The 18,957-nt window shown below is 36.5% G+C and overlaps 2 protein-coding genes across 2 annotated transcripts; one reads left to right on the top strand and one right to left on the bottom strand.

Moving 5' to 3' along the window:
- Positions 1-1,738: 1,738 nt before the first annotated feature.
- Positions 1,739-8,440, bottom strand: LOC131956818 (protein HtrL-like). Its single transcript, XM_059321419.1, has 5 exons — positions 8,263-8,440; positions 6,191-6,238; positions 4,250-4,487; positions 3,705-3,842; positions 1,739-2,162 (listed from the first exon to the last, which is right to left on the bottom strand). Exons 1-5 carry the CDS (start codon positions 8,414-8,416, stop codon positions 1,739-1,741), a joined length of 1,002 nt encoding a protein of 333 aa, XP_059177402.1. The 5' UTR covers positions 8,417-8,440.
- A 2,502-nt stretch (positions 8,441-10,942) lies between these two features.
- On the top strand, positions 10,943-17,051 carry LOC131956803 (fibrinolytic enzyme, isozyme C-like). Its single transcript, XM_059321401.1, has 6 exons — positions 10,943-11,043; positions 11,280-11,434; positions 13,412-13,630; positions 14,663-14,879; positions 15,858-15,965; positions 16,553-17,051. The coding sequence occupies exons 1-6, from the start codon at positions 11,010-11,012 to the stop codon at positions 17,032-17,034; spliced, it is 1,215 nt and encodes a 404-aa protein (XP_059177384.1). The 5' UTR covers positions 10,943-11,009; the 3' UTR covers positions 17,035-17,051.
- The last annotated feature ends 1,906 nt before the right edge of the window (positions 17,052-18,957 follow it).

Below are 18,957 nucleotides of genomic sequence, written 5' to 3'. Positions count from 1 at the left end.
TATGTTAGACTTTAGTGAGGTTTTTTTTTTTCAAAATTTACAGCGAATTCGTGTAATTTAATAGTGTAATTGTAGAGACGATAGCCTCGGTCAATGCAGAGTGATTGTCTAAATGATTGTCTTGATCATTGATTGTATGCAATAGGGGAACTAACTCTTTCAATTCAAGAATCTACCACGTGACTTTAAACTCTGACGATCAATCGTTTTCTTATACCATTTAATAAAAATCAATCAATTAAATTACCATTTAGTAACTTCCACAATCAGAAGGACTGTTTTTTTTTTAATACACCTTATACATTCGTTATAAATTGTCAAAGTTCTGTACTAGTTACATTGTTCTGCTCAACAGTTCTCAAACACGTTAACACTGTTTTAAAAACTAATCGGGGAGATAACTATTGTGACAGTATTGGATTGAATGCACGTAAGTTAGGTGATATGAATCAGAAGAGGGAAAAATAAAATTTTAGAGTCGATCAAACACGACTAACGTCAAAAAACTTCAGTTGTTTCTCCGTTCAAATAACTCCAGAAAATCAAATTGTATTTTAAATTATCTTCAAGCTATCTTTAATCATCTCTAATTGATTTCAAACTTACTGTAAAAAAATCGTCCTAGGAAAAAATCTTATTCATAGATCAGTTCATTGAGTATAATTTGAAGATTCATTAGCGTCTACCATCTACATCATACCATCCTAAACATAAACTTGTCATATACCTAGTACCATCTACAGCTTCAAACCATCATTACCATAAACCCGCACTGAACTTAAAAGAAGTGTGGTTCTAAGCTCTAAACTCCAGCATAAGTTGAACCTAAACTCCAACTCATCGTAAGAGCCTAACCCTAGCTCTGAACTTAATGCAGCTTCCCCCCCCCCCCATTCCTTATGTGTTTCAGTGCTCTAGGTTCGTCAAAAGTCTAACAACTGCTGATTGGATTATCAGGTCACTCCAATGTTGAGCTGTACTGTCGTAAAGATAACGGTTGCTGCATGTTAGTCAATTACAGGTAATGACTGAGTGAATTGGCACCTGGTGAAGGTTATATATGTATATATATATATATATATATATATATATATATATATATATATATATATATATATATATTATATATATATATATATATATATATATATATATATATATATATATATATATATATATATATATACATATATATATGTATACATATATATATATATATATATATATATATATATATATATATATATATATATATATATATATATATATATATATATATATATATTTATATATTTATATATATATAATATATAATACATACATACATATATATATATATATATATATATATATATATATATATATATATATATATATATATATATATATATATAGTGTGTGTGTGTGTGTGTATGTGTATTATTTCAATACAAGTATAATTTTCATAACACCATATTAATGAATTTTCAACGAAATAATAAAAAGTTCGGAAATTTGTTTAAATAAACATCTTTTTTTTTTTAATTTAATACACATTTTTAACAGAGTGGTTATAAATATTACGGCTTACACACAGAGTATTTATATTACCCAATCATATGCATAACGACATGCATTCACATAATGTTAGTTCAAAGATATTAGTTAAGTACATTAATTTGTCCACGTTGAAAATTGTTAAGATTTCATACAATAACATTGCAACTGCATATCAACACGTTGGTTCGTATATATTTCACTATGATCCTCCCACGTTGAAAAGTTTGAAGACGTCATTCCAACCGCCACGTACTAAGCGAAACAAGGACGGGTGCTTGTAGTACAGTGTTAAGTAGATCGTCTGATCATCGTCTGTTATACCTTGTTCCATCCACTCACTGACCTGCAGCCTTTGTAGCCTGTACAGATCCTGCATTGCCACCGCTCCACCGGCGAAGAATCCACCAATCATTACAGCTATTGATATCTTGTGGAGTTTGTCCTTGACAGTGACGTATTTCCCTACACCTGGCTTCAGCTCAATGAACGTGACCTTATCAGCGTGGTCGAACAGTCCGCGCGGTTTCCAGACGTGATTTGCTGGATATATCGATTTACCGTGTCCGTATCCACCATCCAGCCAAATAAAGAAATCGTTCTTAAATGGGTTTTCGTTGACAGTTCTGAAACAGACAAATACAATCTACAATCATAAATAATTGCTATCTATCTAGATCTATATACTATTAAACTCAAGTTTGTTTACATGTTTGTATATTTATTTGCTTTTTGTTTTTTTTTTTTTTTTTTTTTTTTGTCTGTTCGGTTACAAGAGAGAATCTACACTATGCGTAAAGCTGTACAATACGTAATTAGGTAGAGAACAATTTCCTTTTTTAACCAAACTGTTGATCACAAACTAATTTAAAAACGTTAATTAATGTATTGATATATATTCATTGGTAGATTAACCACACTAATTATAATATTTCAGAACAATGACTTTACTTAGAGTGACGTCACATGATTTATTTACTTTTTATAACAATGATGGCGGCTTCCATCGAAGATTTTGTTGCCCATTCAAAAGTTTAACGCATTATAAAGCTAATTTATTTCGGCTATAGCTTTAAGGATGCGTCCGTTTGCTATTTTCATTAGGTTCCAACACTATTATCAATTTTCAATGGCTCTTCTAATTTGAATATAAAAATTAATTTCTCTAGATCTATAGATCAGCTATCGGACGCAGTGAAAGTCAATCCTAGGTCTAGATCTAAAATGTAGAATCTAGGTCAAACCAAAGTTAATTAGTTAAAAATAAAAACTATTAAAAAACCACAATAATTTATTGAGTTTCTCTATTAAACCTATGTTAGTCCTTAAATATTTGATATAAATCTTTGCTTTTAAGCTTCAATAATCATCTTATTCGAGAATACATGGGATTTATCTATGTAGGTTCTAGATCTAGAGTTACGGCAAAAACTAGACTTAACGTAAATTCTACATCTAGATCTAGAATTAACTTAAATTCTACAACTATAATCTGGACCTAGAATCTATATACTAAACTATTTCGGGCCTTATTTTTTTTATATTAATCGTTGTTTGTTTAGCTATGTATTTGGCTAATTTGGGATAAAATTTAATTTGAAATAATACTAAGCACTAGGGCCTATTCGCGTAAACGAAGTTTTTTACGCAAAATAAAAGTAAAATATTTTAGCAAATTAGTCTCTGATCTTACGAGCCTACATAGCTAAGATGTAATTGTAATAGTTTACGATGTGGGTGACACGGGTTCGAGACACATCATGTCAATGATAATTTTTTTTAGATGTGAATGATAAAGTTGTCTATCGGACTTGGCGGGATACAGGGTGGGTGAAGTAGAGTTCACCTGTTTTTTTTTTCCTCAGCACATGAAGGGATAGTGTGGCCATATCTATGCTCAGCTCTAATCGGTGTTTTAAAAGACAAAAACATGTTGTCTGAAGTGTGACGTCTTTTTCAATGTAGCGACATAATCCCCAGGAAGTATTTCTCATACTTGTGTAACATGCCGAAAGACCATCTTTTAGAACTTGTGCTCTGGGTACTAGTCCAAAAAATAAGAACCGGACCTTATCGTACCTTAGTATAACTCTATAGCTAGACCACATCGCTTTCTGCATACACAATTTGAAAGCTCAAATAAAGTAATTGAAAGATATAAATCTCACCTGTCGACAAAGTACAACTTGGCCCAGTTAATGATATCATACTCTGGTGAGAAGGCCTCACACAGTTGCATCTTGACTAACTCGTTGTCCTTCTTATACTCGGTACTGTTCATAATCTCCGCTATACGGTGCCTCAACCTGGGATAATACACAACCATTTGTCGTATAAACAAAACCAACTAGATTTAAACTAGATATTGTATATGAAAGTTTGAAAGATTGAAAGAAATGCTTAATAATAGATTGTTAAATATGTAAATATTTATATGTAGTGACAGAGGTCTTGTTAAGTTACTTCTATGATGTGTAAAATTGTATAGGTGTTTGTATGATGTGTAAAGTTGTATAGTTGTTTGTATGATGTGTAAAGTTGTATAGCTGTTTGCATGTCGTGTAAAGTCTTGTAGTAAGGTATATATTGTATAGATGTCTGCGTGATGTGAAAGTCTTACTTGTAGTAAGGGATATGTTGTATAGCTATGATGTGTAAAGTGTTGTACTAAGCGATATGTTGTATAGATGTCTGCGTGATGTGAAAGACTTACTTGTAGTAAGGAATATCCTGTAACGTGGTTTCTATAATTCGTGTCCTATCCTCCATACCCTTCCTTTTTTCCTCAGCTACCGCCTTAGCCTTTCGGTCAACAAACAAGACCAGATTAACCTTTAACCCCAGGATTTGATGAAAGAACTTAAGGTAATCGTCGTAGGACCGGGTAAACCTGGTCCAGTTTCCCCGGCCGATGTCAATCAAGGCCGACACGACGGTGAAGTTATACCAGCCTGTGGGGAGCAATACGACGGTGAAGTTATACCAGCCTGTGGGGAGCAACCTTAGATGAAGCCATTTTTAAGGAGCAAATGTAGGATAGGCGAAGAGTTTGTACTTGACGATTTTTAATTGAACAAAGTTTTTATTTAACTGTATAATGTGTGTTGGCACACGCCCAACGTATATTTTGGTTCAACTGTTTGATACGGGGAGGATTGGCCCTTGGATCAGTGGCAGTGGACTTAACCGAGAATAGTCTCAGCATTGTTCGAAAGGCCTATTCAATATTTTTAAGGTCATTTACCATGTTATTAAGATAAATATGCTTATAAAATCTAAATCTTTTATATTTGTTGGACTTTACTAAAAAATTGGGTATAGGCCTATTTCTTAATTTCGGCAAATAAACATTTTTTTTTAATTTGGTTGGTTTCATTATACCACAGAAAATGTAAACGGAAGTAGCAGAACTAGGTCATGTATGTTTTGTTTTTTTTTAATAATTCTATCTAAACATATCATGGGCAAAGTTTTGAAAACATTTTACCATAAATTGGAGTTTTCAGAATATCGATCACGGGCTTCCTGTACACCCAATCGAGATCTGTCTTACGAAAGTGAAACTTCAGATTACAACTTCGGCTTGATGAAAACAAATACAAATGTAGCCTTAAACTCGAAAAAAAATTAGTATCAAGTTCTCTGGATTTGCAACTTTGATAATATTAGTTCAAAAACTATTACACATTTCTGAATTATTTTCAGGTTTAAGTTTTTTTTAGCGCAATTCCCATACGGACAATTGTGATTATTAACTCGTCATTTCTGGATGGATGGATGGATGAATGAATGTATGGATAAGTGTCCGCAGCTTAAGTCGTATCTCCTCCTCAACGAAGCAATATTGAGGACTAGTTCCAAAAGCAAATATGTTAAGCAAGTTCCGAGGATGATTGTGGGCCAAAAAAATTCCCGGAATTCCTTCCTGGATTTACTGGAAAAGCCAAAAAACCTCGAAAAAATGCAGTTTTTGGCCCATATCTCGGCGACCAGACCACTTAGCGACTTGAAACATTTACCAATCGATTCCTGCCATAATTTAGAACAATATTGCCGAAGAAAGTTTTCAAAAATATCCATTCGTTCGGTCACAAAAAAAAATTTAAAATTACATAAACACCTACAAACCGATCGTTCTCCTAGCTTGAACGCACCCCAGTATTATACGTCTTTGTGATCACTATCTATTTTTAGATAACATAAGGAAATTGCGCTTAAATTGTCACTAGACTTTTTATTAACTTGTTTAATATCTTTTTACGGATTTTAATCCCTGTCATCAATAATAATGAATGGATTCATAATGATGGATGGTCATGTCTATTAGAAGAACTGGATGCAAAATAGAATTTAATAAGACAACTCAGGACAAAGGAGTACCTGCCCTGAGTTGGAAAGTTTTGACAGCTGAGAGACAATTGTTAGTATGCTATATCCTGGTTTGCAATTTACTAGCCTGCTTATAATAACTGATCGATTTAATATACCACAATGTTTACCGTTTTATTGCATGCTACCCGAGAGAAAATGCAGTAAGTTTTTGTTCATTTACATTCCTACTGTCTAAACCGTAACTAATAACACTTTATTTTTTAAATTAGAAAAGAATGTTTTAATGGGATTTTAACAGTTTTCAAAAGTATAATTTTAGTACCTCCATCCAGTCGTCTCTGCTTAACTCCTGTAGACTGCAGTTCAGACCCTATGGAAATTAGCAATTAGTGAAACATTGTTATTATGCTGTTATTGAACCATACATTTATCTCGTTACATCAAAGAGTGTCACACATCTTTTCTCGCTGTTTCAAAGTAGATAAACTTATCCTTCAATTATAACTAGCCGTCCCGGCCAGGCCCTGCACTGGCCTCTGTAAAAAAAACCTAACAGTAAAAGACCATGACTTGTGTGTTTAATAATCAGCATATACCAGGCATTGCCCGGGTTTAGGAGATAAATTACTTTTCGAATCAACCCTAACCATAACCAACCAAAAAAACCCAAACATAACGCAAACGCAAACACAAACACAAATACAAACACAAACGTAAACAAAAACACAAACACAAACGCAAACACAAACACAAAGAAAACACAAACACAAACAAAAAAGCAAACGAAAACAAACCTAAATCCAAACGCAAACACATACCCAACTACAAACGCAAACCATACCACAAACGCAAAGAAAACACAAACGCAAACCTAAACGCAAACAATAACTAAAAATAATGCAAATAAAGGCAAACATAAACAAAAACTTAAATGCAAACATAAAGGCAAAGTGCACACAGTCTAGCCCGGGGCGTCAAATCGCACCATGCTTGGGCGCCGACGGAACCGCCTGTTTTAGCTTGGTAAACGACTATAGTACTCCAATTATTCATAGTCTTTGGCACTAACGTGAACGAACGTCTTGTGTTGTGTTTTTCAGTAAACAGAACAAGGATATATTTAACACAAAAATTTGAAATGTAAACACATTACAACTAAATTACTGGTAAGATTTTACAACTGAAAATAAAGTTACATAGCCTTCTCTGTGAAACCATAACAGAAATAGTTAACATAGAATTGACGTACCCCTACACATTAGCTTACTCGGGTCCATTGCTCTCTTCCAGGTGTAAAAAAAAAAAGGCTTTCAGTCACCAAATTGGATATATATATTAATAATTTATATGTATATCTTTTTTTGTCTCCCATTTATACAGTCTCAATTTGAAATGTTCGGAGTACGAGGTTGGATGAGTGGATTTAGAGAGTTCGAATCACTATTGCTGATTTTTCATTTGCAAGAAAAGGTATCCTATATTGTTTTAATTGTTATACAAAACGGGCGATAGAGACAGAGAGAGAGAGAGCAGGAATGCTGAAAATTGTTCTGGTCTTCGGACAAAAGAGGCTTGCTAGATGGAGGTAGAAGGAAAACCCGAAAATCAAACAACTTCTGCCTTGTAGTTTGATGTTGGTTGGACAAAGGCTATGGAAGCAAAAGCAAAAAGAAAATTTAAGTCGACGGCCCATACGGCGCCTAACAAGTTGACACGTAGTACTTAAAACTGTGTTGTGTAAAATCCACTCCAATATTACAAATTACGTACGAAAAAGAAACTATAAATAAGCTTGTACTTTTTGTAACAACGTGAATACGACAAAGGTTGTTATTGTGAGGTCTTTCTTCAATGAATACGATGAACAGTCCCCTCAACTTTCAACTTTATTTACATTAATAAAATAGATCCACAAGAAATAATATTGATAAATCCATAGTAGGATAACAATAATCAAAGAACAATCCAGAAACATAGTGGTACGGTGACGGCTTACATTCTTCCAAACAGGCACCCTTAGCCCATCTTACGCTCACCTTTTATACCCCTCATTCTCTCCCCTAACGTCAGCGAGCGATCTAACAAAAAGCATGGAAAATACATTATTAGTTGCACACACAGTGCTTCCGTTGGCCAGGTTCTCTACTTTCAATCAAATTCAGGCTAAATACAATATAAAAATAATACAAGAAGTACAGTCTGTTACACTTTTTATATTCGTAACTCTGGACCCGCCGCTGGTTGTAGTGGAAAAACTTCAGTGCTCACCTGTTACTTCGGTATATAAGACGTCGCTGTATTTGTTTTGGTCTCAATTGAGTTACAAAACGTGTTTAAAAACCCACTCACAGGCGTCGACTGAAGATTGAAAAACTTTAAAAAATTAAAATATACCTCTTGTTCTTTCAACAGGTGTGGAATTAGCCTCCCTGCCTGTTTGCAGCATGTCTATCACTCGTTGATTTTGGAACAAACACCACGTCATGATAAACACAGAGCAGAGTGCTAGTGCTAAGCACAGGTTCTTTTTCTGGGCTTCTAAGGTCATGGAACTGTCGGAACTGTCGGAAATGTCCGAACTGTCTGAACTGTACAAGAATTAAAAATTAAAAAAGCACTTTGAGTCTTTAATTAAAACAGACCGGATATCCATTAGTTTATTTATCTCGTTAATTAATTTTTTATATGAATACTCTGATCTTGTATCTGTTTAACATGTTTATGAAAACAAAATAATATACTTGTAATTACTCTAAAGTAATAATATACATCTATATAAGGAAATTTGAAGCGCAGAAATTTTCAATAGTTACATAAAAAAGAACTGCTCCAAAACTTCTACTGTACCGTTTATAAAAAAAAGTTTACTATAGATCCTAGTGACACAATTCACAACTTTTCAAAAAATTAACAACAAAAAGTCTATTACTGCAACCTAGTCAAATGACTATTTCAATTGTCTACAGTACATTTTAAAGTGGAAACAGAATAGCAAAGTACTAAACAAGCATTGCAACATGAATGCAAACATGTAACTAAGCCAGATGCTGCCGTGTTTTATTGTGAAATAATCCACTCGACACATCAGATTAAAATTATGCCCGGCTTAACCATTAAAGCGGAAAGAATAAAAAGAGATCTGATTTATTCCTCATTCACAACATGTGTACAAACAGTTTTAAGAAGTGTTAGCTGTTCGGGTTTAACATCCATTTGACAGTTTATTTATTTAGTGTGTCGCAGATTGTCATGTACAGTCAACAGTAGCTTCACAAGGCAGGGGAAGGGTGGGGAAGGCGGGTAAGTTTTGCGGTCCGCACCTGGTGACATCTTTCTGGAAGAGACACCAAATCGAAATATCGTGAAATGTATTGTGGAAAAAAAGGTTTACCTAACTAAAGTAATCAATTACTATGTGAGAGGGGTGACACCAAACTGATAAATGGTACTTTTTACTGTCGAGAAATGTGTTAACAAGCTTTTAAACAATAAGAAGGAAGGGGTGACGCCCAACCGAAAATACAAACATTCTAGGAGGGAGGAGGGGAAACACCCTGAGTTATCTCTTCGGGTGGCACCCGATCATGTGACGCCACTTAGCATCAATACTTGATATGAATGCGTCATCAGTAGCTGTTGTGGGATTACTAGCTCATGTAGGTGTAGGTGTAGGTGTAGGTGTAGGTGTAGGTGTAGGTGTAGGTGTAGGTGTAGGTGTAGGTGTAGGTGTAGGTGTAGGTGTAGGTGTAGGTGTAGGTGTAGGTGTAGGTGTAGGTGTAGGTGTAGGTGTAGGTGTAGGTGTAGGTGTAGGTGTAGGTGTAGGTGTAGGTGTAGGTGTAGGTGTAGGTGTAGGTGTAGGTGTAGGTGTAGGTGTAGGTGTAGGTGTAGGTGTAGGTGTAGGTGTAGGTGTAGGTGTAGGTGTAGGTGTAGGTGTAGGTGTAGGTGTAGGTGTAGGTGTAGGTGTAGGTGTAGGTGTAGGTGTAGGTGTAGGTGTAGGTGTAGGTGTAGGTGTAGGTGTAGGTGTAGGTGTAGGTGTAGGTGTAGGTGTAGGTGTAGGTGTAGGTGTAGGTGTAGGTGTAGGTGTAGGTGTAGGTGTAGGTGTAGGTGTAGGTGTAGGTGTAGGTGTAGGTGTAGGTGTAGGTGTAGGTGTAGGTGTAGGTGTAGGTGTAGGTGTAGGTGTAGGTGTAGGTGTAGGTGTAGGTGTAGGTGTAGGTGTAGGTGTAGGTGTAGGTGTAGGTGTAGGTGTAGGTGTAGGTGTAGGTGTAGGTGTAGGTGTAGGTGTAGGTGTAGGTGTAGGTGTAGGTGTAGGTGTAGGTGTAGGTGTAGGTGTAGGTGTAGGTGTAGGTGTAGGTGTAGGTGTAGGTGTAGGTGTAGGTGTAGGTGTAGGTGTAGGTGTAGGTGTAGGTGTAGGTGGGGTTAAGTGGGATAAGATAGTGTATGGGTGTAGTTTTCGGAAAGAATCTGGGGAACTATAACTACTGCACGAAACACAATGGCTCAACTATCGTTTACCCAAAGGGATAATAACACAAATGAACGAGTTTCTGAGAGGACTATTTACCTAAATGGACGATTTCCGCAAAAGGCTCCCCAGGAGTATGTTTAACAACTTCCCAAATTTTCATGACGATGTAATGAAAGGTGTAGTAATGCATAAAAGACAAACAGACAGACAAACACACACAGACACAAACATACATTGCTTTATATATATATATATACATATATATATATATATATATATATATATATATATATATATATATATATATATATATATATATATATATATATATATATATATATATATGAAAAAGTCCTGATATTAGAAAAAGTCCGCGATAATAATTTAATGTAGATCGTAAATTATAATCTAGTCACAAAATCGAAGAAAGATTTAATTTTGTGTTAAAAGGACACAAAATGCGCTACCTACATCATTAGACGGGTAAAGTTATCTGCCTATAACTATTGATTAGCTCTGATTGGTTGACTTGCCTCACATGATTTATGTTTTGTACTTTGAAAAAAAAAGAGGAGGCTAATAATATAGAGACAAGTTAAATTAAGCGTATGAAATGGTGTTGGCAAAGAAAAATTTGAAAAGGTTTTGAAAATCTTTTAAGATTTTTTTTTTCAGAATGAAGGTTTGGTTCTTCGTTGTGTGCTTTCTAGGTGAATAAATTAACAGAATTTTGAGCACAATTTTAAAATAATTTTTTGACTAATTTGTTAAACGTAACAAAAAAGACACATTTAAGACAGCGTATATTTATTTGCGAAAGATAATTTGAAGATAATTCCTGTGGTATTTAATTAATTTAATAATTAAAAATGTGAATATACATTATAAAATAAAAATCTACCATTTAAATGGAGTAGACTTGGACAGACTTTGTCTTTCTATTTAGTACCATGCCAGTCGAGAGCACTGAGTCGAGTGAAGAGAATCATCAATGGCAGAGAGGCTGAACCGATGTCTTTCCCCTTTATGGTGTCACTTCAAGTGTACGAAGAGGAGCAGTGGTACCACCTTTGTGGTGCCGTCTTGGTTCACACGTGTGTCGTAAGTTGTTGTCTCGTTAGTTGGGGTTTTATTTGATTGCCGATGTTGAGTAAGTGGAATCACATTTGTTTAATTAAATTATTACTTTTGTAAAGTGGTTAGGCCTACTTATACCATCGGTATTGTGTAGTGTTGGTTTATGGTTAAGACCATATTCAATTTCAACTTTATTGCCTAGTCTTTTGAACTTTGAAAACTTTGTGAAGCTAAGCCCTAATGTATACATAATCAATTATATATATATAAATATATATATATATATACCATCCGTAACCACCGTGCCTCCAAACTCCGTGATTCGAAGAGTAAAACCGTTTAGATGAGCCAGCATTACGACTGTAACTAAAACCAAAAATGTATTTTTAAAATATCCGCTCCTTTGCGTAGTCAGTCAAAAGAATATAACAGTAGTTCTACAGCATACCTGCTAGAGACGGTACAACCCCCCCCCCCCCTACCCAACCACTGACAGTAGTTATCAGACACAGAAGATAGAAATGTTTGAACTATGTGCTAAGGATGACACAAGGCTGTTCTCAAATGGACATCACAGGACAAGAGAAAACGAAGGCGGTCAAAAACAATTATGAAGGTCAATAGAGAAAACGTTGGAGGCGAGGAGCTGAACTTTTCAACAGGCAGAGGTTATAGCTAGAGACATGAGGTAATGCGCTCACTTGGTGATGCCTTAGGCGTCACTAAGCGTTCAGAGATGATGATGTTTTAACAACTGTGGAACGAAAGTTTTGACGTGAGTTTTGGGAAGTAGAGACTCGAACCTGCTGGATTAATAGAAGACATAGAAATGTCTACAGTGCTCGTGTCCCTCTTACAAGTCAAAATGTGTCCCTCGACAAATAGCATCGATAAAAAAAGCCGTGGCAGGAAAGTACAAAAGCACTAATGATAAAAGATAAACCGACCAACAAAAAACGGACAATTCAAGACTGATAGATCAAGCACAGCTTTAAACACACATTTCATGAATCAGCTTAAATTATAGAACTAACTTCCTAGGCGTATGCGATTAAAGAGGTTAAATGGATCGAGCTATATTAAAACTAACGTAAGTCCCTTTAATGGCTCAGCTTTCTTAATCTTGATAAAGAAACATTATTTTCTTTACGCATAGTTTAGATATTGATGTATTGACCATTTATTACATCACGTGAAGCAGAAAATTAAAGTACGTGCTTACAGCTTGCGATTTAAAATACTAAACCTCCAAGAGGCTGCATTTAGTTTCGTTAATTTAAACGCTTGAATGGCGTGGTCGAGTAGAAGAGCGATGCTCAGGGTTCGCGATTTCAGATCTCGAAGGTTCTAAGTGTCAACCAAGTATAAGATTATCTGACTTAATTCAAGGGGAAATCAAATTTGGCTCAAGTCATAACCCTGACCACACTTTGACGTCACATTACTGGACTATGAAAGCAACAGAAGATTTATTTTACCAAATTATGTAAGGAATCTGTGATGCCATGGTACTTTAATCGTATGAAATTTGAGAGGATCAAAGACAGATTAAGCAAGAGTATATGGCACTGGGTATGTTACGTTATTGTAGGACTAGCAACATATACCCGGCGTTACATAGGATGTAACTAATGTATACAATCTTTACTAGAGTGTATGTAAATTTACGAACTGGTTGGGAAAATGTTGCTCAATTTATGCTCAACTCAATGTATGCGGGGGGGGGGGGGGGGGGGGGGTAATCATTTATAGCTGGGTGGACTTATGGCCGTCGTATGGACTCAAGCTTGGATCTGAACTCGAGACTTTCGATTTAGTAGTCAAACTTCTACCATTCGACCACATTCGTACCTTATAAATACAACCAATCAAAACAACTTAACCTTAATCTTAACCTGACATCCAGTCCAGATCTTACACCGACTAAAATTAACCGTTACTAATGAAACTAATGACGTTAACCTTAACACCAACCCAACGGTTGTGATCTTCATCACCCAGGCAGTGACGGCCGCCCACTGCATGGACGTGTACCCCAACTACAGCATGCGGGTGGTGGCTGGCTCCACCAGTCTGGTGGACGACGGCAACATCAACCTGCAGGTCGTGCACGTCAGCCGCTATCTCAAGCACGAGAACTACGCCGACAAGATGAACTACCCCAACGACATTGCTCTGGTTTACCTGTCCAGTCCAGTCACGCTCACACAATACGTCCAGGTGAGACTGTTTTTGTACCTGACCAATCACACGCTACAACACGGTACAGGTGAGAATGCTTTTGTACCTGACCACTCACGCAATAGGGCTGGTAAGTAGGTCACCAATCAGTTATACGGCTCAATAAATACTGCATGAGCCATATAGCTGGTTGGTGACCTACTTACCAGCCCTATACGTCCAAGATAGACTGTTTTGTACCTGACCACTCACGCAATACGAATAGATGAGAATGTTTTTTTTAACCAGCCCAATCACACGCTAAAACACGTAGAGTTGAGCATGATTTTGTACTTGGTAACTCACACAACACTTACAGGTGAGACTTTTCTTTTGTACCTGACCAATCACACTCTAAAACACGTCCAGGTGAGATTACGTTTTGTACCTGGCCAGTCCAGTCACACTCACACAATACGTCCAAGTGAGACTTTGTTTTAGGTTAGTGATTGTTAAATAACTATTCAAGAGACATTGTTTTTCTATCAATAAATAGCTGAATATAAACTCGAGTTTGTCAAACGGCTTTTGTCAAAACTCAGTCAAAATGAGTACTTGGATTACGCCCGAGAAAGTAAAGTTGCCTGGCAATATTCTAATCGTAGAAACTGACAAACTCTACTTCATCCATCTATTAAACCATATCTGAAATGGTTTTTTTTCTTCTAAATTATTCTTATCCTAGATCTGCTTTTATTTAATTGAAAGTCTAGTGAAAGCTAATAAAAAATAATATTAAATTTTTAAAAGTTTCTACAAGATCGCTCACTCCGAATGAAATTACATGTTAATTTCTATAGCGATGGACAGATATAGTCTTTTTTTTTCTAAACTGCAACCTCACCCCATCTCATCCGCACACACAAACACATACACACAATGAGATAAAGAAAATAAATAGATTATGTTTGAAAGCTCAAAAAATGTCTAAAATTAATTCATACGTACGGTTGAAGGTGGAGACTATATTAAAAGTAGCAAATTATTAGCTAACAACAATTGTTAACGAATTCAATATACCTGAATCCACAGCTGGCCCAACTACCACCACCAACAGAGCTGTTTAACGGGAGTCAATGCGTCATCAGCGGCTGGGGCGTCACGCACCGCGTCGCCGTGACGGCGCCCGACAACCTGATGACGGCCAACATCACGGCGCTGTCACACACCGACTGCAACAAGGTCTTCAAGCAGCACGGCCGCTTCATCTTCGCCACCCACAAGCACATCTGTGTGCAAGATTTAAAAGGTCTGTCACAAGCACATCTGTGTGCAAGATTTAAAAGGTCTGTCACAAGCACATCTGTGTGCAAGATTTGAAAGGTCTCTCACAAGCACATCTATGTGCAAGATTTGAAAGGTTTCTGTAGGTTGTCACATCTGTGTGCAAGATTTGAAAGGTCTGTCACAAGCACATCTGTGTGCAAGATTTGAACGGTCTTTTAGGTTGTCACATCTGTGTGCAAGATTTGAAAGGTCTTTTAGGTTGTCACATATGTGTGCAAGATTTGAACGGTCTTTTAGGTTGTCACATCTGTGTGCAAGATTTGAAAGGTCTTTTAGGTTGTCACATATGTGTGCAAGATTTGAACGGTCTTTTAGGTTGTCACATCTTTGTGCAAAATTTGAAAGGTCTCTGTAGGTTGTCACATCTGTGTGCAAGATTTGAAAGGTCTGTCACAAGCACATCTGTGTGCAAGATTTGATAGGTCTGTCACAAGCACATCTGTGTGCAAGATTTGAAAGGTCCGTCCCAAGCACATCTGTATGCAAGATTTGAAAGGTCTGTCACAAGCACATATGTGTGCAAAATTTCAAAGGTCTGTCACAAGCACATCTGTGTGCAAGATTAGAAAGGTCTCTGTAGGTTGTTAAGAATCTAACATAGGAAAATGCCCCAATGGGCACCTAACCTTTTTACGGAAAGAAAAGACACGTGTCAGAAGTTTTCAGAAATTATTAGCTTTACTTCATTTGCTACATGGACTGCGAAATCTGAAATGTCAATTTATATATAAACTATCGATGTTGTGCTTTTATGTTATGTAATTTAGAATAGAAATTAAATCTCAACAATAATTTTTGCTTAAGAACATAATCCACGCTACAATTATTTTTAAAGCGGATTAAGGTTTCTAGTCAATAGCTTACAACTAAGTAGAAATAACTTATTGAGTGACCTTACGTTCTGATGTATGTAACTTAAGTTTTCCCACCGGCTGTCTAGACAGTAAAACCAGCGCCTGTATCGGAGACAGCGGGGGGTCGCTCATGTGTGGCGAAGGTCAAGGTTACCTGACGGGCATCATCTCCTGGGCGTACGGCACGTGTTACGGTAAGCCACACCGGACCGTCCATGTTGTAGGTCAGTCAAGGGCGTCGTTAGCATAGGTCCGACTACTTACATTAACACCACCAACCCCCCCCCCCCTGAATTGAGAACAAATATTAAAACTGCAGAGAAAATTAATCATAAGATGCAATTAAGGTAAATTTTACCTAGATCATCAAATGTCTTTATTGATTGTATCTAATTATCTGTTACTTTCTAAATGAACACGATCGTTGCTCTCATTAATTACTGCATTAATCATAGTTGTCATTATATACGTCGATGATCATAGATACCATTACATATGTCTATACTCTTAGCTATCATGAGATACGTAGCGAATCATAGCTGTCATTACACGTCACTAATCATAGCTGTCATTACATGTCACTAATCATAGCTGTCATTACATGTCACTAATCATAGCTGTCATTACATGTCACAAATCATAGCTGTCATTACATGTCACTAATCATAGCTGTCATTACATGTCACTAATCATAAGCTGTCATTACATGTCACTTATCATAGCTGTCATTTCATACGTCACTAAACTACATCAGGTGTGTCACTATCTACCTGTCTTCCAGGTGGTCTGCCCTCAGTGTGTACACGTATTACGTCATACCTGGACTGGATCAACCGGAGGCTGGAATGTCCTGAAATTGACGGAAATGAGACTAACGGAAATGAGACTAACGGAAATGAGACTAACGGAAATGAGACTAACGGAAATGAGACTAACGGAAATGAGACTAACGGAAATGAGACTAACGGAAATGAGACTAACGGAAATGAGACTAACGGAAATGAGACTAACGGAAATGAGACCAACGGAACTGAGACTAACGGAAATCAGTTTAACGGAAATGAAACAAATGGAAATGATACTAACAGAACTGAGACTAACGGAAATGAGATTCGCGGAAATGAAACTAACGGAAATGACACTAACGGAAATGAAACTAACGGAAATGAGATCAACGAAACTGAGAATAACAGAACTGAGATTATTGGTACTGAGACAAACGGAAGTGACGTAACATCACCTTCTGTAAGCAACGATCCTTGAGTACTGGCACCTATAATAAAAAAGATCTATTAAGTAGTTGTTGGCTTTGTATTTTTTAACTAGCTGATCACCTGTATTGTGTAGTATCAAATGTGTCGGCTAATAATTTAAAAGATAGTGAAAATGTGACCGTATCCTTACAGCTGTATAACGAACTCCGCAAGTAGTAGCAAGTCAGATGTCTTTCTTCCTATTACGAGTGTAAGGGGAAGTAATGTGCCGAAACATTGTACCCCGGATCACGTCAAATGTCGTTATGTTGCACCTTACTGATCGGAGAAATTCTGTCTGACTGTCTGTATGTGCTGATTGTGTTAACACTTTAACAAGAGTACCGTTTTAGTTAAAAATACGAAATCTGACACTTAACTATTGTTTTAGAACTGCAACTTAAAAACATTATTAAAAAATACTTTTAAATATAATTTGATTACCGCTTAATGAAGTGGTCTCGTTCACTTATTCACAAACAATGACTATGACTTAATATGTCGACCACAATTTTGGTTTCCAGAAATATAATAAACTAGCCGTCCCGGCCAGGCCCTGCTCTGGCTTCTGTGAAAAACCTTTCCGTTAAAGACCATCACCTGTGTGTTTAGTAATCATCATAAACCCGGCATTGCCCACCCAAACCACAACCAACCAAAACCAAAACAACAAAACGCAAACATAACGCTAACACAATTACAAATACAAACGAAAACAAAAACTTACAACAAACCAACCACAACCACAAACACCAATACGAACACAAAGAAAAAAGCAAACGAAAACAAACCAAATCCAAACACAAAACCAACCACAAACACAAACACAAACCCAAAGAAAAAAAACAAACGAAAAAGCAAACGAAAACAAACCAAATACAAACGCAAAACCAACCACAAACCCAAAGAAAAAAAAACACAAAAGAAAAACAAACGAAAACAAACCAAATCGAAACGCAAAACCAACCTCAAACACAAATACAAACACAAACCCAATGAAAATAAAACACAAACGAAAACGAAAAAAGAAAGAACAAAAACGAACCAAATCAAAACGCAACCACTAACGCAAACCCAACCTAAACACAAAGAAAACACTAACGCGAATATAAACGCAAAGTGCTCACGGGGCTGAATCGCCTACTTCAACTTAATAAACGACTATAGTACCCCAACTTATTCATAGTCTTTTGCACTCACTTTAATGAACGTAGGCGCGAAACCGAACACGGGAGGCCCGGGACCCCAAAAAGCACCCTGTCTGGGCGCCAGAGGACGCACCATGACGTCACCGCCTGATTGAACTTAGTAAACGCCTATAGTGCATAACTTATTTATAGTCTTTTGAACTCACGCGAACGTAGATACCATAGCGTACACCGGAAGGCCCGGGGCGCCAAATAGCACCCTGTCGGGGTGCCGGAGGACGCCCGGATTTGATTCACTTAAAGACTATAGTAACCTTTCTTATCCATAGTCTATCGCACTGTTTAAAACAAAATTATGCAGCATAGCGCCCACATGATAGCCCAGGGTGCCAAATCAAACCGTGCAGGGGCGCCGGCGGACGCGCCTGTTTCAATTTAGTGAACAAAAATGATAATACTCCAAGCTTATCCGTAAATGGAAAGAAATAAACGTATATGATTTGTAGGACCTGGCTTATTAAATGTTATTGATTTAAAAAAAAAATAATAATTATTGAACAGTATGTTCAGTGTATAGAATAAATAAAAGGCACTGTTAAAAATACCTAACGACATTGCACTTAATCAATCCCCGCTAATTGTGTAATTATTTTTTTTTTCTTAACACCAAAAACAAAGTAATAAAATGTTAATTCTCTCTTCTTAAGGATTTATTTTTCATTAAAGGGAAGTAACTGTGCAGTCAATACATTTCCGAAACAATTTTAGAAATTTTATAAACGTCG

Source organism: Physella acuta, unplaced genomic scaffold (genome assembly GCF_028476545.2).
Source record: "Physella acuta isolate Inbredline_101_S28 unplaced genomic scaffold, ASM2847654v3 ptg001177l, whole genome shotgun sequence".
Lineage (NCBI taxonomy): Eukaryota > Metazoa > Mollusca > Gastropoda > Physidae > Physella > Physella acuta.
Note: the sequence above shows the minus strand (reverse complement) of the source record. Positions and strands in the feature narration are given on the sequence as shown.

What these genes read in the sequence shown, in the direction of transcription:
- LOC131956818 (XM_059321419.1), bottom strand. Translation starts at nt 8,416, where the DNA reads ATGACCTTAGAAGCCCAGAAAAAGAACCTGTGCTTAGCACTAGCACTC. An exon ending in ACCTGTTGAAAGAACAAGAG is followed by an intron (nt 6,239 to 8,262) that starts GTATATTTTAAT and finishes TAATTTCCATAG; the next exon opens with GGTCTGAACTGCAGTCTACA. An exon ending in GCAGAGACGACTGGATGGAG is followed by an intron (nt 4,488 to 6,190) that starts GTACTAAAATTA and finishes TGCTCCCCACAG; the next exon opens with GCTGGTATAACTTCACCGTC.
- LOC131956803 (XM_059321401.1), top strand. Translation starts at nt 11,010, where the DNA reads ATGAAGGTTTGGTTCTTCGTTGTGTGCTTTCTAG. An exon ending in CTTCGTTGTGTGCTTTCTAG is followed by an intron (nt 11,044 to 11,279) that starts GTGAATAAATTA and finishes CTTTCTATTTAG; the next exon opens with TACCATGCCAGTCGAGAGCA. An exon ending in CTGTGTGCAAGATTTAAAAG is followed by an intron (nt 14,880 to 15,857) that starts GTCTGTCACAAG and finishes CCGGCTGTCTAG; the next exon opens with ACAGTAAAACCAGCGCCTGT.